This window comes from Sceloporus occidentalis, unplaced genomic scaffold (genome assembly GCF_023333645.1).
Source record: "Sceloporus occidentalis isolate IW3139 unplaced genomic scaffold, rSceOcc1.0.p SCAF_20, whole genome shotgun sequence".
NCBI lineage: Eukaryota > Metazoa > Chordata > Lepidosauria > Squamata > Phrynosomatidae > Sceloporus > Sceloporus occidentalis.
In genome coordinates this window covers 1,102,062-1,122,597 of record NW_028317000.1, presented here as the reverse complement: position 1 = coordinate 1,122,597, position 20,536 = coordinate 1,102,062, and the positions used below count along the sequence as shown (strand labels likewise).

The 20,536-nt window shown below is 43.8% G+C and overlaps 1 protein-coding gene across 1 annotated transcript; it reads left to right on the top strand.

Moving 5' to 3' along the window:
• The first annotated feature begins 735 nt into the window (after positions 1–735).
• On the top strand, positions 736–17,957 carry LOC149301700 (fatty acid-binding protein, heart-like). Its single transcript, XM_089482861.1, has 4 exons — positions 736–860; positions 8,432–8,604; positions 14,370–14,471; positions 17,679–17,957. The coding sequence occupies exons 1-4, from the start codon at positions 788–790 to the stop codon at positions 17,730–17,732; spliced, it is 402 nt and encodes a 133-aa protein (XP_089338987.1). The 5' UTR covers positions 736–787; the 3' UTR covers positions 17,733–17,957.
• The last annotated feature ends 2,579 nt before the right edge of the window (positions 17,958–20,536 follow it).

The window sequence follows — 20,536 nt, the reverse complement described above, 5'->3', positions numbered from 1 at the left end:
CCCCAAACCAGGGAATTCCCTGGAAATTGGCAAGACTGCTCCTGGGGGACCTTGCCAAGGCCCTCCTGAAATCCAGATGGGCCATTAATCCTAGCCCTGTTTAAATACTTGAAGGGATGTCACCTTGAGGAGGGAGCAAGCTTGTTTTCTGCTGCTCCAGAGAATAGGACCCAGAACAATGGATGCAAGGTGCAGGAAAAGAGATCCCAGCTCAACATTAGGAGGGACTTCCTGAGAGTAAGGGCTGTTCAACAGTGGAACACACTCCTTCCTCGGAGTGTAGTGGAGTCTCCTTCCTTGGAGGTCTTGAAGCAGAGGCTGGATGGCCATCTGTCAATGGGGATGCTTTGATGGAGAGTTCCTGCATGGCAGAAGGGGGTTGGCCTGGATCAGGGCCCTGATTCTATCTGCCAGTCTGAAGAGGAGCCACTGCTGAGCTTGCTCTGGAAGAGTGGGTCAGAGGAGGGAGGGAAGGAAGGAGGGAGGGCCCTGGGCAGCAGCAGCAGCAGCAGCAGCAGCCTTCTCTGCTGGACAGCTGCACCTGCGAGAGACAGAGCGAGAGAGGGGAGCCTGGCTGTGGCTCGTGCTTTTCCATCCTGTGACGTCTTCGTTGCAGCTGCTATTTAAAGCCGGCCCCGCCTGCAAGAAGAAGAAGAGGATCCTCCACCAGCAGCAGCAGCAGCAGCAGCAGCAGCAGCAGCAGCAGCAGCAGCAGCAGCAGCAGCAGCAGCAGCAGAAGAGACCCAGGAAGCTTCCCTCCAGCGTTGCCTGCCTTCCTCGTGGCGCCATGGTCCAAGCCTTCTCCGGCACCTGGAACCTGATCGAGAGCAACGCCTTCGATGAATACATGAAGGCCATCGGTGAGAGCCAGGCAGGGATGCCTGCCTTATGATTCCAGGGAGAGCAGGCTCTGCTTAGCCAAAGTGGGAAAGGGGGGGGGGGTCTGGTCTGCAATCCTTAGTTGCATGCACACTGGAGGAATAACCCGGTTTGGCATCGGTTTAACTTGTTGTCTGGCTCAAGGCTATGGGATTCTGGGAGGTGGAGTATGTCGTGGGGCCCCAGAACATACTCCAGCTCCCAGAATCCCATAGCCTTGAGCCAGACAAGTTAAACCGATGCCAAACCGGGTTATTCCTCCAGTGTGGATGCAGTTGTAGATCCTCCCATCCGCCAGGGCTCTCTGCAGTCTCCGTCCCCAGAGGTCCGATTTGCAAGCTCTGTAGGTCTTACAGTCTGCAATCCCTTATTATCCCTGATCTGCAAGCTCTAGAGACAGCCTCAGCCGCCCTGCTTGCCTCCAGTGGGTCCGCTGCAGTCCCTAAACTCTCCCCAGGGCTCCGATCTGCAGGGGATGCCTCTGCCCTCGGGATCTGATCTGCAATCTCAGCCCCCGATCTGCAGTTGTCTGCAATCTGTCAACCCTCCCTGAGGCTTGGCTTTGCAGCCTCTGCCTCATAGCTTTGTCTCTGCCTTGCAATGGCTGGGCCCTCTCTCTGCAAAAGGACCTTGCAGCAGCCTCCAGCCTCCCCTGGAAGCAAAGCCCTGGATCCCTGCTTTTTCAGACCGTGACTCCCATCATCCCCGACCCCGATCCTCTCTTTGGCAGAATGGGAGTTGTAGTCCCACCTACCAAGGTCTCCCCGACCCCACCCAGTGCATCACACCCAGCCTTCCTTCCTTCCTTCCTTCCTTCCTTCCTTCCTTCCTCTCTCTCTCTCTCCCCCTCTCTCTCGGAGCAATGCCAAGCCTCGTGGCTGAAGGGCACAGAGCTGGGCGGAGGCTGGCATTTGGTCCCTTGGCATCGGGATCCGGGCAAGGGCACCTCCTGGCCAAAGGGATCTTGGGGGGGGGGGTCTTATTTATTTATTTATTTATTTATTTCATTTTCTTTTCAGGAACCCTAGCCAAAGCAGGAGTGGGGAAAAGGCTGCCTTTGCTCTTCAGATTGCAGCCTGGGAGGGCTCCTTGATAGGATGCATCTGCACTGGAGAAATAAGGTGGTTTGATCCCGCTTGAACTGTCATGGCTCCAGGAGATGGCATTCTGTCATTTGTAGCCATGGTGTCAAACGGCATTATTTCTCCAGGGCGGATGCAGCCCACTGCATCGCATTGCAAGCTTTGGCTCTGTCCAAACGAAGCCATCGAGTCGGTTTAGTCTCAGGAATCAGGTTCCAAACAGAGAAGGCTCCATGTCTCCCCGAAAGGATAGTTCCCAGAATCCCCGAGCATTGAGCCAGGGCAGTTGCAGCCCTCTCTAACTGGATTCGTGCAGCAGGGTCCCTTGGACCTCAGTCTGGCAAGAGATCTGGCAACACCCTTGGAGATGAAAAAGAGGGACATTGGTAGCTGGAGCTTTGGGAGCCAACTTCTTCAGAGGTGTTTCTGTGGTGGCACAACGATTCCCAGAATTCCATTGCCTGAATCATAGAATGATAGAATTGTAGAGTTGGAAGAGAACCCCAAGGGCTACCCAGTCCAACCCCATTGTGCCATGCAGGAACTCTCATCCCTGACAAATGGCCATCCAGCCTCTGTTTAAAGACCTCCAGGGAAGGAGACTCCACCATAGGCTAAGTTAGTCCAAGGGAGGAGTGTGTTCCTCTGTCGAACAGCCCTTACTCTCCGGAAGTTCCTCCTAATGTTGAGCTGGAATCCCTTTTCCTGTAGTTTGCATCCATTGTACCGGGTCTTGTTCTCTGGAGGAGCAGAAAACAAGCTTGCTCTCTCCTCAATATGACATCCCTTCAAATACTTAAACAGGGCTATCATATCACCTCTTAACCTTCTCTTCTCCAGGCTAAACATCCCCAACTCCCTGAGTCTTTCCTCATAGGACATGGTTTCCAGACCCTTCACCATTTTAGTTGCCCTCCTTTGGACACATGGCTCCAGTTTCTCAATGTCTTTTTTGAATTGTGGTTCCCAGAACTGGACACAATATTCCAGGTGGGCCTGACCAGAGCAGAATAGAGTGGCACTATTACTTCCCTTGATCTAGACAATATACATCTATTCATGCAGCCTGAAATTGTATTGGCCTTTTTAGCTGCCGTATCGTACTGTTGACTCATGTTCAACTTGTAGTCTGCTAGAACTCCTAGCTCCCATTCATGCATAGTCTCGGAGCCATGGCAGTTCAAATGGTATCAAACCAGATTATTTTTCCAGTGCAGATGCAACCACCAACCCAGTCGGACTCCCTTCTTCCAAAGATGTGCATCAAGGACCATCCTGGCCATCCTGCTGCAGTTGGTGGTGCCCAGACCTTCTTCTTTTGGGGTCTAGAGCCAACCTGGGAAGGGGCCAGGGAGCCCAAGGAGGCAGGGAGCACCCCTTTCCCTTCAGTAACAGGAGATGGCTGTGATGGCTGACCCCCAGCAAGTGCTCTTCCCCTTCCCAGGCTGGGCATGGCTATCCTGGGATGTGTCCTGGGCAGAACAGGGTGACCAGATCTCCCCAGAACCAAAGCAAAGGAGGACAAGGCATTGCGAGATGTAGGCTGCTCAAAAATAAACAGACATTACCAAATATGAAGGTAAAAACAGGCTGCATCTGCACTGCTCAAATAATCCAGTTTGACACCAGCCATGGCTCAAAGCTATGGAATTCAGAGGATGGTAGTTAGAATCATAGAGTTGGAAGAGATCGCAAGGGCCATCCAGTCCAACCCCCCTGCCATGCAGGAAATCTAAATCTAAGCATCCCCGACAGACCGAGAAGGCAAAAGGTCTCACAAAGCCACACTTCCCAGAATTCCATAGCACTGAGCCATGGCAGCACAAGTGGGGTCAGACGGGATTAGGTCAAATGGGGTCAAATAGGATGCAGCCACGGAAATATAGATTTAGTTCAATGGTTACAGCTATATTACCTATATGGTATTTTATTGTTCCTCAGAGAGACAACTCCAGCTCTGGAGTCTGGTCTGCTGCTGCTCCTAGGGAAAAAAGAACTTGAGAAAGATCCATCCTATCCCTGTGTTTGCAACTAGGACAAGGCTAACAAGTAGACACATTTCTCCAAGGAGAACAAGAAAGTGGTGTTACTCAATGGGCTTCTTAGTCATGCTCAATATGCAGGACATTCTGGAATTCCTCCTGGACAGAAGAATGAAATGTAGGGTGTGTCCTGACAAAACGGAGACTATCTGGTAATCCTAGGCCGGAACAAGCCAGCTCCAGCTCTTTCTGTCTCTTGCAAAGGAGAACCGAAGGACCAGCTTTTTCCAGCAGTTGTAGTAGTCATATTTTATGAATGTGTATTCGCTGCTTCCAAGTAGCCTGTGGATTTATGGCCACCCTATGAATTTCATAGGATTTTCTTAGGCAAGTAATACAGTATTCAGCAGAGGTATTACAAGTTCTTTTCTCTGAGATACATTGTCTCTGTGTACAAAGATTATTGTGCAGAAAACAGTGCAGGAAAGGCTGTTTTCTACCCAAATCAGCCATATTTGAACTTGGCACAGTGTCACCATTTGCTTTATTTTCTGTGTAGAAATAGTATGTTCTGCACAGAAAGAGCTGCAAAACAACCACATCCAAATTTTGCACAGAAAAGTCTTGAACTGCAGAGATTTTTGTCCAGGATGCTTCTCATCGGGGTTTCTCAACACTCAAAAAACGTTTGGGTTTTTTTTCCCAACCAATTTTTGAATATTTCCAAATATTCTTTCTATCCTTCTCAGGCAAGTTGGTGTGCAGGACTGGCAATATTTTCCCTTCCAGTGCACCAGGAACCAACACTAAATTGGGGCCCATTGGGTGCAATTTTCTTTTCTAAAAACTTACCAGGGACTGGCAGCCAATGACTCAGGGACCAGCCCCAGACCTGGGACCTACAACTTTGAGTAATACTTTTGTAGGAGACTTTGCCTCCCTTGCCCAGTCCTTTTGACTGGAATGAGTCTCAAGAGCAGTCTTTCCCATCACCTGCTCCTAGAAATCTGTGTAGCTGGTGATACTGGGAACTGAACCTGAGACCTGACAAGCACTTCCATGTTTGAGGAAACTGTGGCCTGTCCTCAAAATCCTTTGTATCCTCATAGTCTGAGCTTCCTCAGATGTTTAAAATGGAAATGAGCATCCCATTTTAAAAGCAAAACTGGCCCAAGTAAGTAATGCAAAGTTCATATACCCAGTCCCTAAACAGCTGGTAGTTCGCATCTTTGGGAAGTGGAAAGCAGATCCATCTATCATCCATCCCATTCTGAAAGTACAGTACACTTCTAATACTTATTATATTATCTCTTGACCTGTCTTTCCTCCTGTGATCTCAGATTGATATCCTTATACACATACACTTTATCTTCACATCCACCTGGTGAGGTAGATACAGTTGAGGAACTGGTCAAGAGTCACCCTGTAGTCGTTTATGACAGGGGAAATTGGAATCCTAATCTGATATTTGAATCACTGCACTGCATGCAGGGACGTAGCCAGGATTTTAGGAAGGGGGGGTTTCCAGACTAAGTGCCACCATTATATTGGGGCTTGGGTGCGGCAGCGCAGCAGCACGCACCATTCATTTTTCTAACGGAAGGGGGGGTCCGGACCCCAAGAACCCCCGCCCTTGGCTACGTCCCTGCTGCATGGCTGTTGGCTGAGAGAAACAGATGGATTGCTGCTGGCTGTAGGGTTTGATCTTATGTTGGGTTCTTGAGTGCACAGTGTTTTCCCAAGCACAGCTGTGGAGAACCAATGGAGCAAGTGCTTCTCATGTGATATTTTGGCCAATAGACAAAACTTCAATTAAACAAAAGCAACAAAATGTGGGTAAGTCCACTCCGAAGGAATCCAAGTGGCGTGAATGAGGCCTGCTTCTCTACCTGCCACACCTTCTGTTCAAGACAAAACCCAGGCCCCCAAATCCTGCTTGGCAGGCTGTTGTTTGCACTTTATCATATGTAAACACTTGAGGGTCATTAGGAGTCCTCTCCATTGAATGGCAGAAGAAGGCCACTTTCTTCAGAACTAATTCCAGAGGCCTGAGCTCCTGCTCTCCCAAACCCCACCTTTAGTCTAACCCAGCTTTTTAAACATTTAAATATTTCAAAATCACCGTGCTAGGCAAACCCACCCCACAAAACCTCCCAAGACAAGCATAACTGTTAAACTGCAGTGTCAGTAGTACCGTAATTTATAACAGAATGTGGAGGTGATTATTAACATATAACAATTATTAACTAGTAACTGGTTACTAGTAATAAGTTTTGTTTTCCCAACAACAAATGTATTAGAACTCGGTCCAAACAAGTCCAGATAGGTGAACTCAACCGCTGATCAGACTAGTAATAACACACCTTAAATCTACAGAAAATGATCCGTAATTCCAGACCTTCCCACATGCCCATCCCTGTTCAGGGCTGTCTGAAATGACAGATCTTCATAGCATGTTTGAAAACAAACTGACAGGGACAGACTCTGAAAAGGAGGTCAACAAAGTAATGGGTAGGGGTCTTCTTTTTTTCTATTCCTGATTTCTCTTATTGGGGTGGACAGTTTAACCAAGTAGCTTTGCAAGCACATCCCAAGATCCTTGCTGAATCAGACTAAAGGTCCCTCTACCCCAGTAGCCTATAGCCTTCTCAGACCTAGTGGAGCCTACATATAGCTCAAGCACACATTGGAAAAATCATTTTGAATCATCTTTTCACACCATGGTTGGGAAACAAGTGCCCTTCCAGGAGATATTGAATTGTAACTTCCCACCACAAGCTGTGGTCCAATATTTGAAAGGCCAAGGGTTGCCAATCCCATGGCCCCTGGATATCAGGGAGGTGAGAGTTCAGCAGCTCTCCAGATAATGGCTAGGGCTGTTGGAAGATATAATAATAATAATAATAATAATAATAATAATAATAATAAATTTATATTTCCCATCTCTCCCTACAGATCGAGGCGGGATTACAAGTGGATAAAATACAATAAACAATAAAAACACAATACAAATAGTCTACAATGGTAATTCCAATAAAAACGTTAACTCTCCCATAATACAATAACAAATTAAAAATAAATTTTCTCCTAATCGCGGTCAATGAGTTGGAACATTGGAATGCATGGGATTATTTTATACAGGGTCAGATGGGATGGCCTGCTGGAAGAGATCCATCTTAAGAGCTTTCTTAAAAGCATCTAAAGTGGTAATAAGACCGATCTCCTCCAGCAGGTCATTTAGTGCAACAATATTTGGAGGGCCACGTTATTTCCATTCCCTGCCCTCATCGTGACAGTGCTACTATTACAACATACCGTAAGTCAGACTGTGACCCCATCATGGACATCAATGAAAAGTATTCAGTGGTTCCCAATTCATGTATCATCCCACAGACTGTTATATGACACCTCGCAGCGTCCAAAAATATATGGGCAATGATGATTGGATCTGAAAAGGAGAAAGTATACAGTGATATCTTCTAGCAGTATTTACTAGACATCTATGTTCTGGACATCTGATTTAAACTGATATAATATTGTCACTAAAATCAGTTCTGATGGATGTTGCATGCCCCAAACTGAAAGCAAGTCCTTCTATTCCTTCCACGGGGCCTACTGTCACTGAGGCCTTTTGGTCTTGATGCTTAATGGGGAAGTGCACAATGTCAATTATTGTGTATTTTACTGTCAAGACTAGCCATACGTAGGGGGAAAAGAGATGATGCCAAGGAATGCAATCAAATGAAAAGCCAAAAAGACCACTTCGTCTAGAAGTGGAGGCTCTCCATATATCTAAGAGGGGGGGAAACAGCATTCCAGATCCTGTAGAGAGCCATACAGAAGATATCTTCTTCAGAAAGTTACTGTCTGGGCAAGAAATTCAGTGGAGGTAGTAACCGGGGGAGGCAGAACTAGCATCCCTGCTCCGTGGGTGTTTATTTTAATCTCCGTTCATCATGTCTGAATAGGGCTAAACTTTCACTTCATTACAATATAGGTGGCCTAGTGTGAGCCAGTTGTTTTGGTTTACGGTAACCATAATCCCAGATTATCCTGGTTGGAGCAGATGGGAGTTGTAGTCCGTAATATCTGGAGAGCACTAAGTAGCCTGCTTCTGCTGTAGTATATTGGGTCAAAGAAAGTATGTAGACCATACCTCCCAAACACCCAGGCATACTTCCAGAGTTACTATTTGAGACTGGAATAAAAGCAAAGGCACATTACGAGAAGTGATGGTGGAGGAGGAGGAATGTTGGATTGCTTGGCAAGTTTGTGCAGCTTCATTTCTGGCAGATCAAGCATGAGTGTTTCTAGATCTCAAAATCAGCAGAGAAGTATGTTAGGAGGAGGATTTTTGATCTGGTTATCAGAGTATTGAAGCAGATCCCCCAATAATTAACTGCAGCAGTAAAATATTCCTCTTTATTGCTCCAAGTTTTTAGGCTGCTTATGACTTAATGAGTTATGTTTTTATTTCTTCTCTGGCAGGTGTGGGTTTTGCCACAAGACAGATTGCGAACATGACCAAACCTACCACCATTATTGAAGTAGATGGGGAAAAGGTCACCATCAAGACTCAGAGTACCTTCAAGAGCACAGAGATTAACTTTAAATTGGGAGAAGAATTTGATGAAACAACAGCAGATGACAGACATGTCAAGGTAAGAGTTGAAGGCATTGACTGCCATGCTAGAGTCTGTCAGATGCTACCAATGTGCTGGACATGAAGACATGCTTTATACAGGCCAAGCTGTTTCCCCATTTAGCCCTTTATTGTGTAGGCCAACCAGCAGCAGCTTTCTCCGGCAGAGATTTCCCATATCATCTGCTCTCTGTTTTGTTTTAAAGCTGTATATTCTGAGGACTGAACCTAGAACTTTCTGCATGCAAAGTATATAGTTTACTATCATGTTATGCACTGTACCCATGTTATCCACTGTACCCAGTGCATGTTATACACTGCTAGATTATTTATAGGGAATAGAAACTCCTCAAGTTTTATGCATTGAATTTGCTTGCCCGCAATTTAAGTTCATAAGTGCTCTCAGCATTGCTCACAATCTATTAAAAATGCCAAACAAACTAAAGTTAGACTAAAAATCATAACACAACTCAACAGATTTAAGCATGGCTTCTCAGTAACATCAGGTTTTTAGTCTTTAATGCCAAAGTCACAGTAGAATAGGTATTTGGTAGATCTCAGTGGGAAAGATTTCTGCAGGTGGGGTGCCACAACTAAGAAGGCCCTCTCCATCTCCCTGCCTTATCTTAGAAGACAAGGGACCTAGAATAATATAGAACAGGGCTGTTAATTAGCTGTTCTCTTCCTGTCTTCCAGTGAATTCAAGACTGTATGTATGACTCTTTTCTTCTTTGTCTTTCTAACAACAGTCCTATCAGTGGTTCAGGCTGATGGAATATTCATGGCTCAGTGGGTTACATGACTCAGTGTGGACAGTGTGTGCGCATGTACCTTCAAGTTGTCTGTTGAGTTATGATGACCCTATAAGGGTATTGTTAGACAAGGAATACTCAAAAGTGATTATGCCAGTTCCTTTCTCTGAAATATAGCCTACAGCACCAAGTATTCATTGGTGGTCTCGCATCCACCTGACGTAGTTTCCAAAATCAGACAGGATCTGCTGCCTTTAGGATATTTGGAACCAGTGGCATCACTAGGGTTGGTGTCATGTGGTGCAGTGGCTTGTGGTGCCACCGCCTTGTTGACCTGCTCCCATACCATACCCATAGAGAATCCTCAGTAATGTTTTTTGTACTAATTCGCTTATCAGTCTTAATTCACATAAATCACTGAATGAAATGGTAATCAGTGGCATTCCTGCTCCAGGTGACACCCAATGTGGGGGGCGGGGCTTCTGACCCCAGATTGCTGGCAGGGCATCTGGCCCTAGACTTCTGGTGGGGTTTCTGGGGCCCCAAGCAGCACCTGGGTAGGACTGGGGAGAGCTAACACAGCCCTCAGAGCAGCCGGGCAGAGCCTAAGAGCATCTACACTGGTTGAAGCAGCACCAATGTGGCACCAAGAGCACCCTGGCAGGGCTTAGGAGCACCTGGGCATGGCAGAAGAGTGCCCAGGTGGGGCCTAGGAGCGCCAGCGCAGGCCAAAGCATCTGACCTGGTGTCACCCCCCTCTTTTGGGGTGTCACCCTTGTCAGTGCAACTGCTGGGGTCCAACAACCACTGTCAGCAACTCAAACGAGTCCTGGGGTTAAATCAGACCCTTGGAGCAGAGCTGGCAAATTTCCAGAAGCAGAAGCGTGGCTCCAAAGTCCAAGTTGGGATGACAGCAACTGGATGTCTTCCAGGAACTGAAGCAATGCAGGAACCTCCGGGGACACACAGCAAACCGATGCTATAGCTTCTTCTGATAAACCACCAGAGAAACTAAGTCTCCCAAAATGCTCTTTATTCACAGTGCTATTATACAAAACTAGATCTCTAAAACTCTAAACCATACCAATCCAACTCCTACTTCAAACCCACAAGCAATCCCTTGCAACCCCTGGGTTTATATAATCTCCAGACCATGTGGTCTCCCAAACCCAGTGAGTTCAGGTGTGTAACCATGTCATGTGTCTCCTGTGCAATCCAGACACATGTTTCATCATCCATGGCTACGTGCACTTGGACACTGAAGAGTCCTTGAGACAGTGAGCTTCAGCTGTGCTGATCAGCCTTACCACTCTGCTGAATGCTCATGGCCAAACACACACACATCAATCATTTCCCTGTGTGCTGTGTTTTAACCCTTCAAATCCCTGACAACCCTCCCTTCTGGGTCATCACCCTATGGGGCTTGCATACACACACACACACACCCGTGACACTCCTGATGGTGATAACTGTGACATAAACAACTAGCAACTTTAAAATTATACCTTTCAATTACAGTATCATATGCGCAGAATAAATGTGTTTACGTATATATCGTTTAATGCAGTTAAAGTGAAAATTTGGCAAAATGTGATGTTTTTAAACAAAATTTTCAAAAAATTATTTTTTAAAAAAATTAAAAATTAAATTTTAACATTTGATTTTTTTTAAAAAAAATACTAGGGCCTCTCATTTCTCCTTCCACTGACCCTCACCCTACTCACACCATCTTTCCAGCATTTTAAAGAGATACAGGCAAATGCCACAGTCCATTTCTGTCAAAATACAGATGTTCGTGGCGCAGTGGTGTCATCTGGTGTCGTCCACACTCCTCTAGGGATGCCACTGTTTAGAACCTGGATTTTCCAGGTAAACACTCTCCCTGTTGTGTCAGTGGCCTCAAGGGTATGATTTGCATCCTCACCTCTGCTAGATTACATTGAACCATCCATCCACCCAGGCCATTTTAATATGCAGATTCTTTCAAGAGATTTTGTTTGCAGAACCTGTAAACTAGGTTGCCAGCCCAGCAGCATCCTGGACCCACAGATTTTAGAGCCAACTTTGGAGAGTCAGGGATGGCTCTTGGTGATGTCATTAAGCACGATTAGTTAAAATTGCTCAGAGCCTTTAATTCAAATAATAAGTGTCACATCTAGGATATGAAAACAAACTTATCTGTTTGGAAAATAAGTTTTCCAAGCTGTGAATTGAACAGGAAAAAAAACATCGCATTTTCCCCAGCTCTGTTTTTAACACATTCACAAATACTGCTTTTAATAATTGTAGTCCAATCAAATAATTTTCCAGGCTTGGTTCTAGGCAGTAAAAAGTCTATGGTACCTGCTGAAAAGCAAAGGGCCAAAACCACAGATACATGTAATTTTCTCGGCAAAACTCTCACCCTGAGATTCCTCCCCTTTGCCTCAAAGATCAGTGAAGAAGGGCCAGGCCCTGAGATCTAGTAAATCTACCTGCAAAAAGCTTCTGCATCTGAACAAAGGGCCATATATTATCTGTGGCTTTTCTATAAAGTAGGATATAGATAAAGCTATTCTGATCCCAGCTCTCAGAAACTCCTAATCAGCATGGCCAGTGACAACATCTAGAGACTTTATCCTTGTTTAGAGCAGAGCAGGACAAAATAATTGTATTGCTTCTATTGCCTGCTCCTGCTTTATCCAGTGGAATTTATTCTTGAGTACACATGCGAAGGCTTGCACTGATAAAAATGCTAATTTAGGAGTACTGGATTCCTGCTCATAAAAATAACCTCTGTTGTTATCAGCCCTTGAACAAACCGGTTCCTCCGCCATGTCTTTGATCTTTATGGGCTCTTAAAGAAATCCATGACAGGTGACTTGAAGGCACACACATGGACACAGACCGAGAAAGTTGTATTACTGCTTTTTTCTTTCTTTCTAGTTCCAGATTATAGTGTGCAATAAATTACACTTCATGATAATGATTGTATTATTAGTTTACAATAGTCTATTATTGTTTCATCTTGCAAGGTGAATTGGTGATGGTGCCAGAAAACCTTTTAAAAACACAAACAATTGCAGGAGTTAATCCGTTTAATTTTAAACTTAGGTTGAAAGGTGTAACTCATGTTTTGCTTTTAATTTGGTTCTGGCATGCTAATCTAAAAGGAAACGAGCAATGAAATTTTGACAGTTAAATTGTAAAACTCTCTTACTCTCCAAAAAGAAAGAAAGAAAACTACAGTAATCACTTGCTTATGAGGAATTTATCCCTGGTAATATCTGAATGATGAATGAGTTAAAACTATATTTATTAAAGTGGTGGAACAGTCCTGTCAAAGGCATGATGAGGGCAATGGAAATATCTTATTGACTCCCTCACCCAAAGTAACTATGTGTAAATTACTAACAAGCTGCACACTTGACCTCCAAAGTAAATCACTTTGGCTGGCAGACATCCAGAGGACAAGCAGCAAATGTAACACATGTCTGACCTGAAAGAGGGCCAGAGATTGAAAGGAGGAGCATTCCAGGCCAGGAACAGGCCAGAGAGGAACAGCAGTCAAGAGGGCTGAACAGAGACTTTGAAGATCCAGATTGTAGTTCACATTGAGCCACTTAGTTCACATTGAGCCTCACTAGGGCTACAGCCACACTGAAGAAGTAATCGAATTTGACACCGCTTTAACTGCCATGGCTCAGTGCTATGAGACTCTGGGAACTGTAGTTTGTTGTGGCACCTGAGCTCTCCAACAGAGAAGGCTCACTGTCTCCAAAAACTACAAAACAAACAAACAAACAAACAAAACTTTTATTTATACCTCGCTTTTTGTTAAAACAATCAAAGCGGCTTACAACAGTTAAAATAGTACATCCATATACTATAGTACATCCAAAGTCCAGATTTCCATAGCATCGAGCCATGGCAGTCAAATTGGATTAGTTCTGCAGACTAGGTGGCATTGTGCCAGTCAGTCTCTTAGCCAGACTTATACTGCAGGATTGTCACAAGGACAACGGAGAGGGAGAAGTGCTCTGTATGTCACCTTGAGGTCATGGATGAAAAGTGGAATATAAATACAACTAACAAATGAAGGAACAGACAAATAAACCAGCATCATTTCCATCCACATTATTAAGCACTATTGAAGACAAGCCACATTCTTTGCACAATTCATTCAGGCAACAATTGTTAATTTCCCATTGATTTAAAAGCCAGCAGAGGGAGACAGCTGTATTAGAAAGATGGTAAGTTCCTCTTGGTGCCAAATGGTAGCTTTTTTTTGTCTCTTATCAACTTTGTGGAGTGAAATATAGTGACAGTTACCAGGAGAACTTTTGTAGCTGTGGAGCATTGGGTCAAAGTGCCAATACTTTTTCATTAGTAGGTGTAATGGCATCATCTGTGGCCACCATCCATTGCCAGCTCACTACTCTATGGCTGTCAGTGTATAGTAATAAATTAGTTTTATATGTCTTGATGTTAATCATTACACACTCCAACTGACTATATTTTTGGATACTCTTAGGCATGTTGCTTTGGGGAATATGATGATCACCTCTACCTCCAAATTTTAATTACTGCATGGGTTAATCTTCCTCTTTATGTCCTATGTTCTCAAGCCCCTGCAACTGCTATTTAGGGAACAGTTTTCAAAAATGTGCCAAATGGCACAGTGAATGCCATGTCCAATTGGCCCTAGCTCAGACTTGAAATTAAATATCCACTTATTCAGATCCCATTAGCAAGTATAGATCGCCTGCTAGTATCCTGAAAAAGAGGAGGAATTTACGTACCAATTTCATTAGTTAAATATTGATGGATGGGAAGACTATTAACTGCAGACTCTTCTCTTTTGTTAGTCCCAAGCAATTCCTCTTTTTGTATAAACCAGAGATACCTTTATCCCTCCAAATGTTTTGGAATGTGGCAAATTACTCTAGGAGTGGCAAACTAAGACAACTGGTAGACCAAAGGTTTCCCATAGCTAGTATAAATCTGCAAGTCCTGGGGCAATTGAATTAGCTTGTTTTGTTTTTTTCTCCAGTCCATTGTGACACTAGATGAAGGCAAACTTGTTCACGTGCAGAAATGGGAAGGAAAGGAGACCTCGCTAGTTCGAGAACTGAAGGATGGAAAACTAATTTTGGTAAGATGGTTAAAATATATGTACACTTACTGCAACCTGCGGTCTATATGGGCAAGGTTTTGTTTTTTAAAAAAGAGGAGAAAAATGGATACCAAAATCTGTGGATGCTCAAGTCCCATTATATACCATGGTGTAGTAAAACTATGGCCTTTATATAAAATGGCAAAATCAAGGTTTGTTTGTTTTTTGGGGAGAGGGCAATATTTTCAAACTCTAGGTGGTAGGATTTTTGGATGCAGAATCTTTGGATACAGAGGGCTAACTGTATTTCTTCAAACCTCAGAGATTTTCGTCTGCAGATACTTCCCTTTTTACATAGAGGGCATGATGTTAGATATGTAAACAATATAATTTAAACCCGATCATCAGAAATAGGAGACATTCTAAGGAAAAAGAATCGTCTGAAGGTCTGTCCCCACTCCATTGATCAGCCAGCAGACTTTTACTGTCTTAAACTGCTGTGCAATTAAAGTGCTGTTGGCGGTGGCTGGCACCATCTTATAACCATTCCCTCCTAGGTGAGTGCAAATGATCTTCTAAGATATCCCTGTTGTGAAAGATGAGTACTTTAGCCTAGACCTTACCTGGCCAGTGCATAATATAAATCTCTTCAAGCAGAGTTACACATCAATTGTGCTACACAGTCTTTGAGCTGAATGGCAGTGGTGGACAACTGAATACCACACTCAACACTTGGGATTATTGTTGAACATAAATTGAACATGAGCCAGAAATATGATGCTGCAGCAAAAGGTGAATGATGCTGCAGCAAAGAAGGTGTTGTAATCTGCATTAGTAAAAGCATTGTTTCCAAGTCTAGGGAAGTAATAGATCAGCTATATTCTGCATTGGTCAGACCTCATCTGGAGAAATGCTTTCAGTTATGTGCACCACATTTCAAGAAATGATATAGATAAGTTGGAACAGGTTCAGAGGAGGACAGCAAGAGGATGATAAGAGGTTTGCAGAATTAAACAGATGAGGAAAGATTGAAGACACTGAGCATGCTCAATTGGTGAAGACAAGACTGAGGAGTGACATGATTGCATTCTTTAAATACCTGAAGGGCTGTCATAGAGAGAAGGGGACAGGCCTGATCTCTACATCCCCAGAGGCCAGAACCAGGTCTAATATTTTAAAGTTGTTAATTGTCATCAGGATGACTTCAACTTATGGCAAACCTATGAATGAGCAACTTCCAAGTCACCTTATCATCAACAGCCTTCCCAAGGTCTTGAAAATTCGGAGACATGGCTTCTGTGATTGGGTCCATCCATCTGTAATGAGATCTTCTCATGAAATATCCAAAGTAGAACACTAAGTTTAGTCATCTTGGCTTCCAGGGAAAGGTCAGACTTGATTTGCTCTAGGACTCATTTATTTGTTCTTTTATCACTCCACAGCAACTGTCACATTCTTCTCCAGCACCACATTTCAAATGAGTTGATTTCCCCCCCGTCAGCTTTCTTCACTGTCCAGCTCTCACAATCATACATAGAAATTGGAAATACAGTGGAGTGGACAGTCCTTACTTTAGTATTCAGTTATATATCTTTACACTTCAGGATCTTGTCTAGTTCTTTTGTAGCTATTTTTTTTTAAGTCCTAGTCTTTTGATTTCTTGACTGCTGTCTCCCTTCTGACTAAAGAATCAGCCAAGGTATAGAAAATATTGCATTATTTCGATGCCATTATAGTTTACTTTAAAGTTATGTAAGTCATCTGTGATAATTATTTTTGTTTTCTTGATATTCAGCTATAAATCTGCCTTAGCACTTTCTTCCTTGAATTTCTTCAACAGTCATTCAATTATTTACTATTTTCTGTGCTAGTATGGTATCATCTGCATATCTTAAATTGTCCCTCCAGTTTTCATGCCTCTTCCTCCGAGTCTAATGCTGCTTTACATATGATATGTTCCGTGTACAAGTTAGACAAGGTAATAAAATACATCCTTGGCTGATCCCCTTTCCAGTTGGAAGCCATTTCATTTTCCTATATTCTGTCCCAATGAAAGCCTCTTCTCCTGAGTACAGGCTACACATCAGGACTATCAAATGTCTTTTTTCATGATTTATACAATCAAAGGCTTTGCCCCACACATGCAATTCCATCTTCATACTTTGAACTGTATGCATACATTCCACATGGGACAAAAATATCCTACTGCTTTTTGGGGGAACATGCATCTGGAAGATATGAACAGGTTTACAGCCTTGTTTTCTTTTAAGGCATGTACTTTTTCTTTGATAAGATTTTTCTTCTACAGTCGCCCCTCCTTTTTCGTGGGGGGATCCATTTCAGACCCCCTCATCATGAAATGGAGTTTCACTTATATTCAAGCCCCACTGGCTTGAATATAGGCGTGTGGGCATGCGCCTTGGGCACACAACCTGTTGTTTACCATTCCGTTTGTCCCTCACGCATAAGCGAGGGACGCGAGTTTCAAAACCACGAGAATGGAGGGAGGACTAGATTGGTAAATGTCTGAAGATACAGGTCCCATACATACTGCCAAAATAAAGCTGCTTCGGCTCACTTTGGAGGTATGCTGTTTAAATGATGCATGTATCCTAAGAGTCTGGAAGCTGTGCCAAAGCTGCGCTCCAGTTCTTAGGACTGGATCATGGCTTTGGTGTGGCTTCCGGACTCTTAGAATGCATGCATCGTTTAAACAGCATACCTCCAAAGTGACCCGAAGCAGCTTTATGTTGCCTGTCTGTATGGGGCCACAGTCATTTAAATCAGTGGTTCTCAAACTGTGGGGCGGGAGCTCTAGGGGACGCACGAGTGTTGCTCAAGGAAGGCTTGAGACTTGGAGGCTCTGATCTGCCACCCTCCCCACTCCTCCTCTGCTTCCCCAACTTTTTCTGTCTTGGAGATGAAGAGGAAGGCAAGGAGGATGCTTGGAGCCTCTGCCTGAGTGGAGGGTTGTGGGTGAGGTGGGCTGGTTGAGAGGAGGACGGCTATTTCCTAATGTATATGAATATACATTAATGTGTAAATGAAAATACACACAATAAACAAACAAAATATTTTTATTCATATACTATTTCAGTCTCGGTGGGGAATGTCCACGTGTAGATGTAAAAGGGGTCACAAAGGTGAGAAGTCTGAGAACCACTGAGTTAAACCTTGTAGTTAGTACAGATGTTAAAAATTTATATGCCACCTTTATATGTATAAACCTGTATTCTTGCCTTTCAGACTCTGACAATGGGTAACGTGATCTCCACTCGTACCTATCAAAAAGCAGAATAGGTTTCTACTACTGGTCATCGAATGACAAACTCATTGCCAAATTGCCTGTACGATTTTTTCCAGTGTTTTTGTATAGTTATTGCACCTTTTTGAAACCATTCACTATCACAGTCTTTCCAGCTGCTTCTTATTCTTGTATTTGAGTTTTGTTTTTTGCTTTTTAAAATATTAATAAGTGGAAAAAACAATGTGGACGATAATAAACTGAAGCAGTTGATAACATGGTGTTGTCTGGTTGAGTTTTGATGTGCTTGTCACTGACAACTTAATTGGGATGATGACCAATAGCTGAGGGGCATGATTCCATATCACATTGCCTAACTTTACATATGCTTACTATGTTGCAGCAGTGGTGTCACTGGGAGTGGTGGGTGGAGTGCAAAATGCACCAGATGACATCCAGAAGAGGGGTGGCATCGGTTGGGCTCTCACTTTGGGGCACGAGGGGTGCATGTGCGCCTTGCTGGCTGCTCCATTCCTGGGCTTCCTCCCAAGGAATTATAACATCTGAATATGTAACAGCCACAGCCAAGTGGTACAACACATGCTCTCATATAAGATGTCCCAAACTTATTCCCTGAGATCTTGCCACAGTCATGTAAGTCAGGGTGGACAATCCTGTGCCAGTGATTCAATAAAAGACATCTCCCTAACTTTGAACAGTCCTTAAAGACAGCCTCATGGTCAGAACCGGTACAGGGAAGATTGGGAGGAATAATTGCAAGGATGACTTGCTTGCATCTCTTTGCACTGAGGTGATTTTTGGAAGCTGTTATGTGGGTACCCCTGTCAAGAGGTAAGACAAGTTGCAGTCAGCCATATGAAACTCTCTGTGGCAGCAGTAGAATTTCACATTTGGGGTGTGTGTGTGCATTTGCTTAATGCCTATATTATCTTTAGCCAGACAAGTATTCTTATTGCCCCAGAACTGTAATTGTTTTAGTGACATCAGTGATAGTTAACAATTGTAATTCTGTAGCTTTACTTTTTTTACTTTTTATATAAAGCAACTTGAAAGAATGGCTGGTTAAATCCCTGGCATCAGTGAGAAGAATGGAATTCCTTAGGATTAAACCACTGGGCGGAACTGCTGGTCTTTCCATCACTAAAACTAATTGGAAATTCACCATGGGCTGAATTCTGCTGATGACATACAACTATGTAACATCTCATGCTATTGGCCATTGCAGGAGGAGGCATCCTGTCCCTCCTTGTCCAGCTCACCACATCTCCATGGCCAGTTGGTGGAGGGAAAGGCAGATTATGTGGAAGTCCGCAAGAGTGATGGTTCCTCCTTTCGAATGCAACCCAGATGCAGCTGGAAGTAAGCTGGTAGAGGGGCATGCTCTGCCACTGTCCAACAGAATTATAGCCAATTTTAATACCTTGGCTACTTAGGAAAAGGTCAAAAGCAGCGTCTCCTTCTTAGGTTTTTAAACAGCCCGGATGGCCATCTGTCAGGACCGGCGGTGCTTTGTGTATAGCAAGAGGTTGGAGTGGATAGCCCTTAAGGTCTCTTCCAAGTCTATTCTACAATCCCTGGGGCAAGATCTGCACCCTCCTGGTCTACATTATGGATGTAGAGAATTAGTTGGATCAATTGTCCAGTAATGTTTAGGCAGAGACATTAGTCAGATTGCAACTGTAAATAATCCCAACCTTGTTATTTTTATATGCCTCTAAGTTAACTTCAACATATACCAACCTGATAATAGGGTTTCCTTGGCAAGATTCGTTCAGAGGATGTTCACCGTTACTTTCGTGTATAAGTATGATTTGTCCAACATCACTGAGTGGATTTCAACAGCTGTCCGTATCAAATTGAACATTTAGGAACATTGTGTTTACCTGATGATATGCAGCATGTAACTGCTACAGTATAAAAATATAAACTCATAGAAACTCCGGCATTTTATTGCTTCTATTATGCTAATTCTCTGTCCAATAAGTATGTTCTTTGCTACCAAGAGATCTCTATCCCATGGGAATGCTGAAAAACAGATCTAACCAGTCATAATTAATTTGAGTGAACTTGAGTTTCCTGTACAACTGAGAATGAGTTTGTATGTTACCTTGGCAGCTGGGATACCTGTCCTTTCTGTAGCACCCACAGAAAAAAACCCATACTGCATCTTCTCCGTTCACTAAGATTAAATTTAGATTCAAACCATGTTCTCAGTCAGACCAAACCACCATACCATGCTGACTGAGAATTCTGGTTATTATGTGCTTTCAAGTCACCTCTGACTTATCACAGCCCTATCACAGAGTTGTCTTCTTGGCAAGGTTTACTCAGTAGGGTTTGCCACTGCCTTTCTCTAAGGCCGAGTGGGGCTTGCTCAAGATCACTCAGTAGGTTTCCAGAACTGAGTGGAGATTCAAACCTTTAACTCCTACAGTTGTAGTCCAGTGGTTATCAAACAATGGGGCAGGACCCAGTGAGGCACAAGAGTTGCTCAAGGGGGGGGACATGAGACTTGGAGGCCCTGATTCTTTCCTCCCCCTCCTCTTCCCAAACTTTTCCTGTTCTACAGTCTCCCATACACAGTCTCTCACTCACACACAGTTACACTCATCATCTCTTTTTTACATACTCACATACACATGTTTTTGTGTGACTGCATGTGAGAGAATAAACTGAGTATGTGCGTGAGTGAAAGAAAGCATGACCGAGTGTGTAGATATCTGAGCACTGGCGTATGAAAGTGTGGCTAGACAGTATGTAAAGTCTACATACATGTTAAGTATTTAATTTATTTAAATAAAACTGTTATAATTCGATGATGTTATTACCTTATAAAATG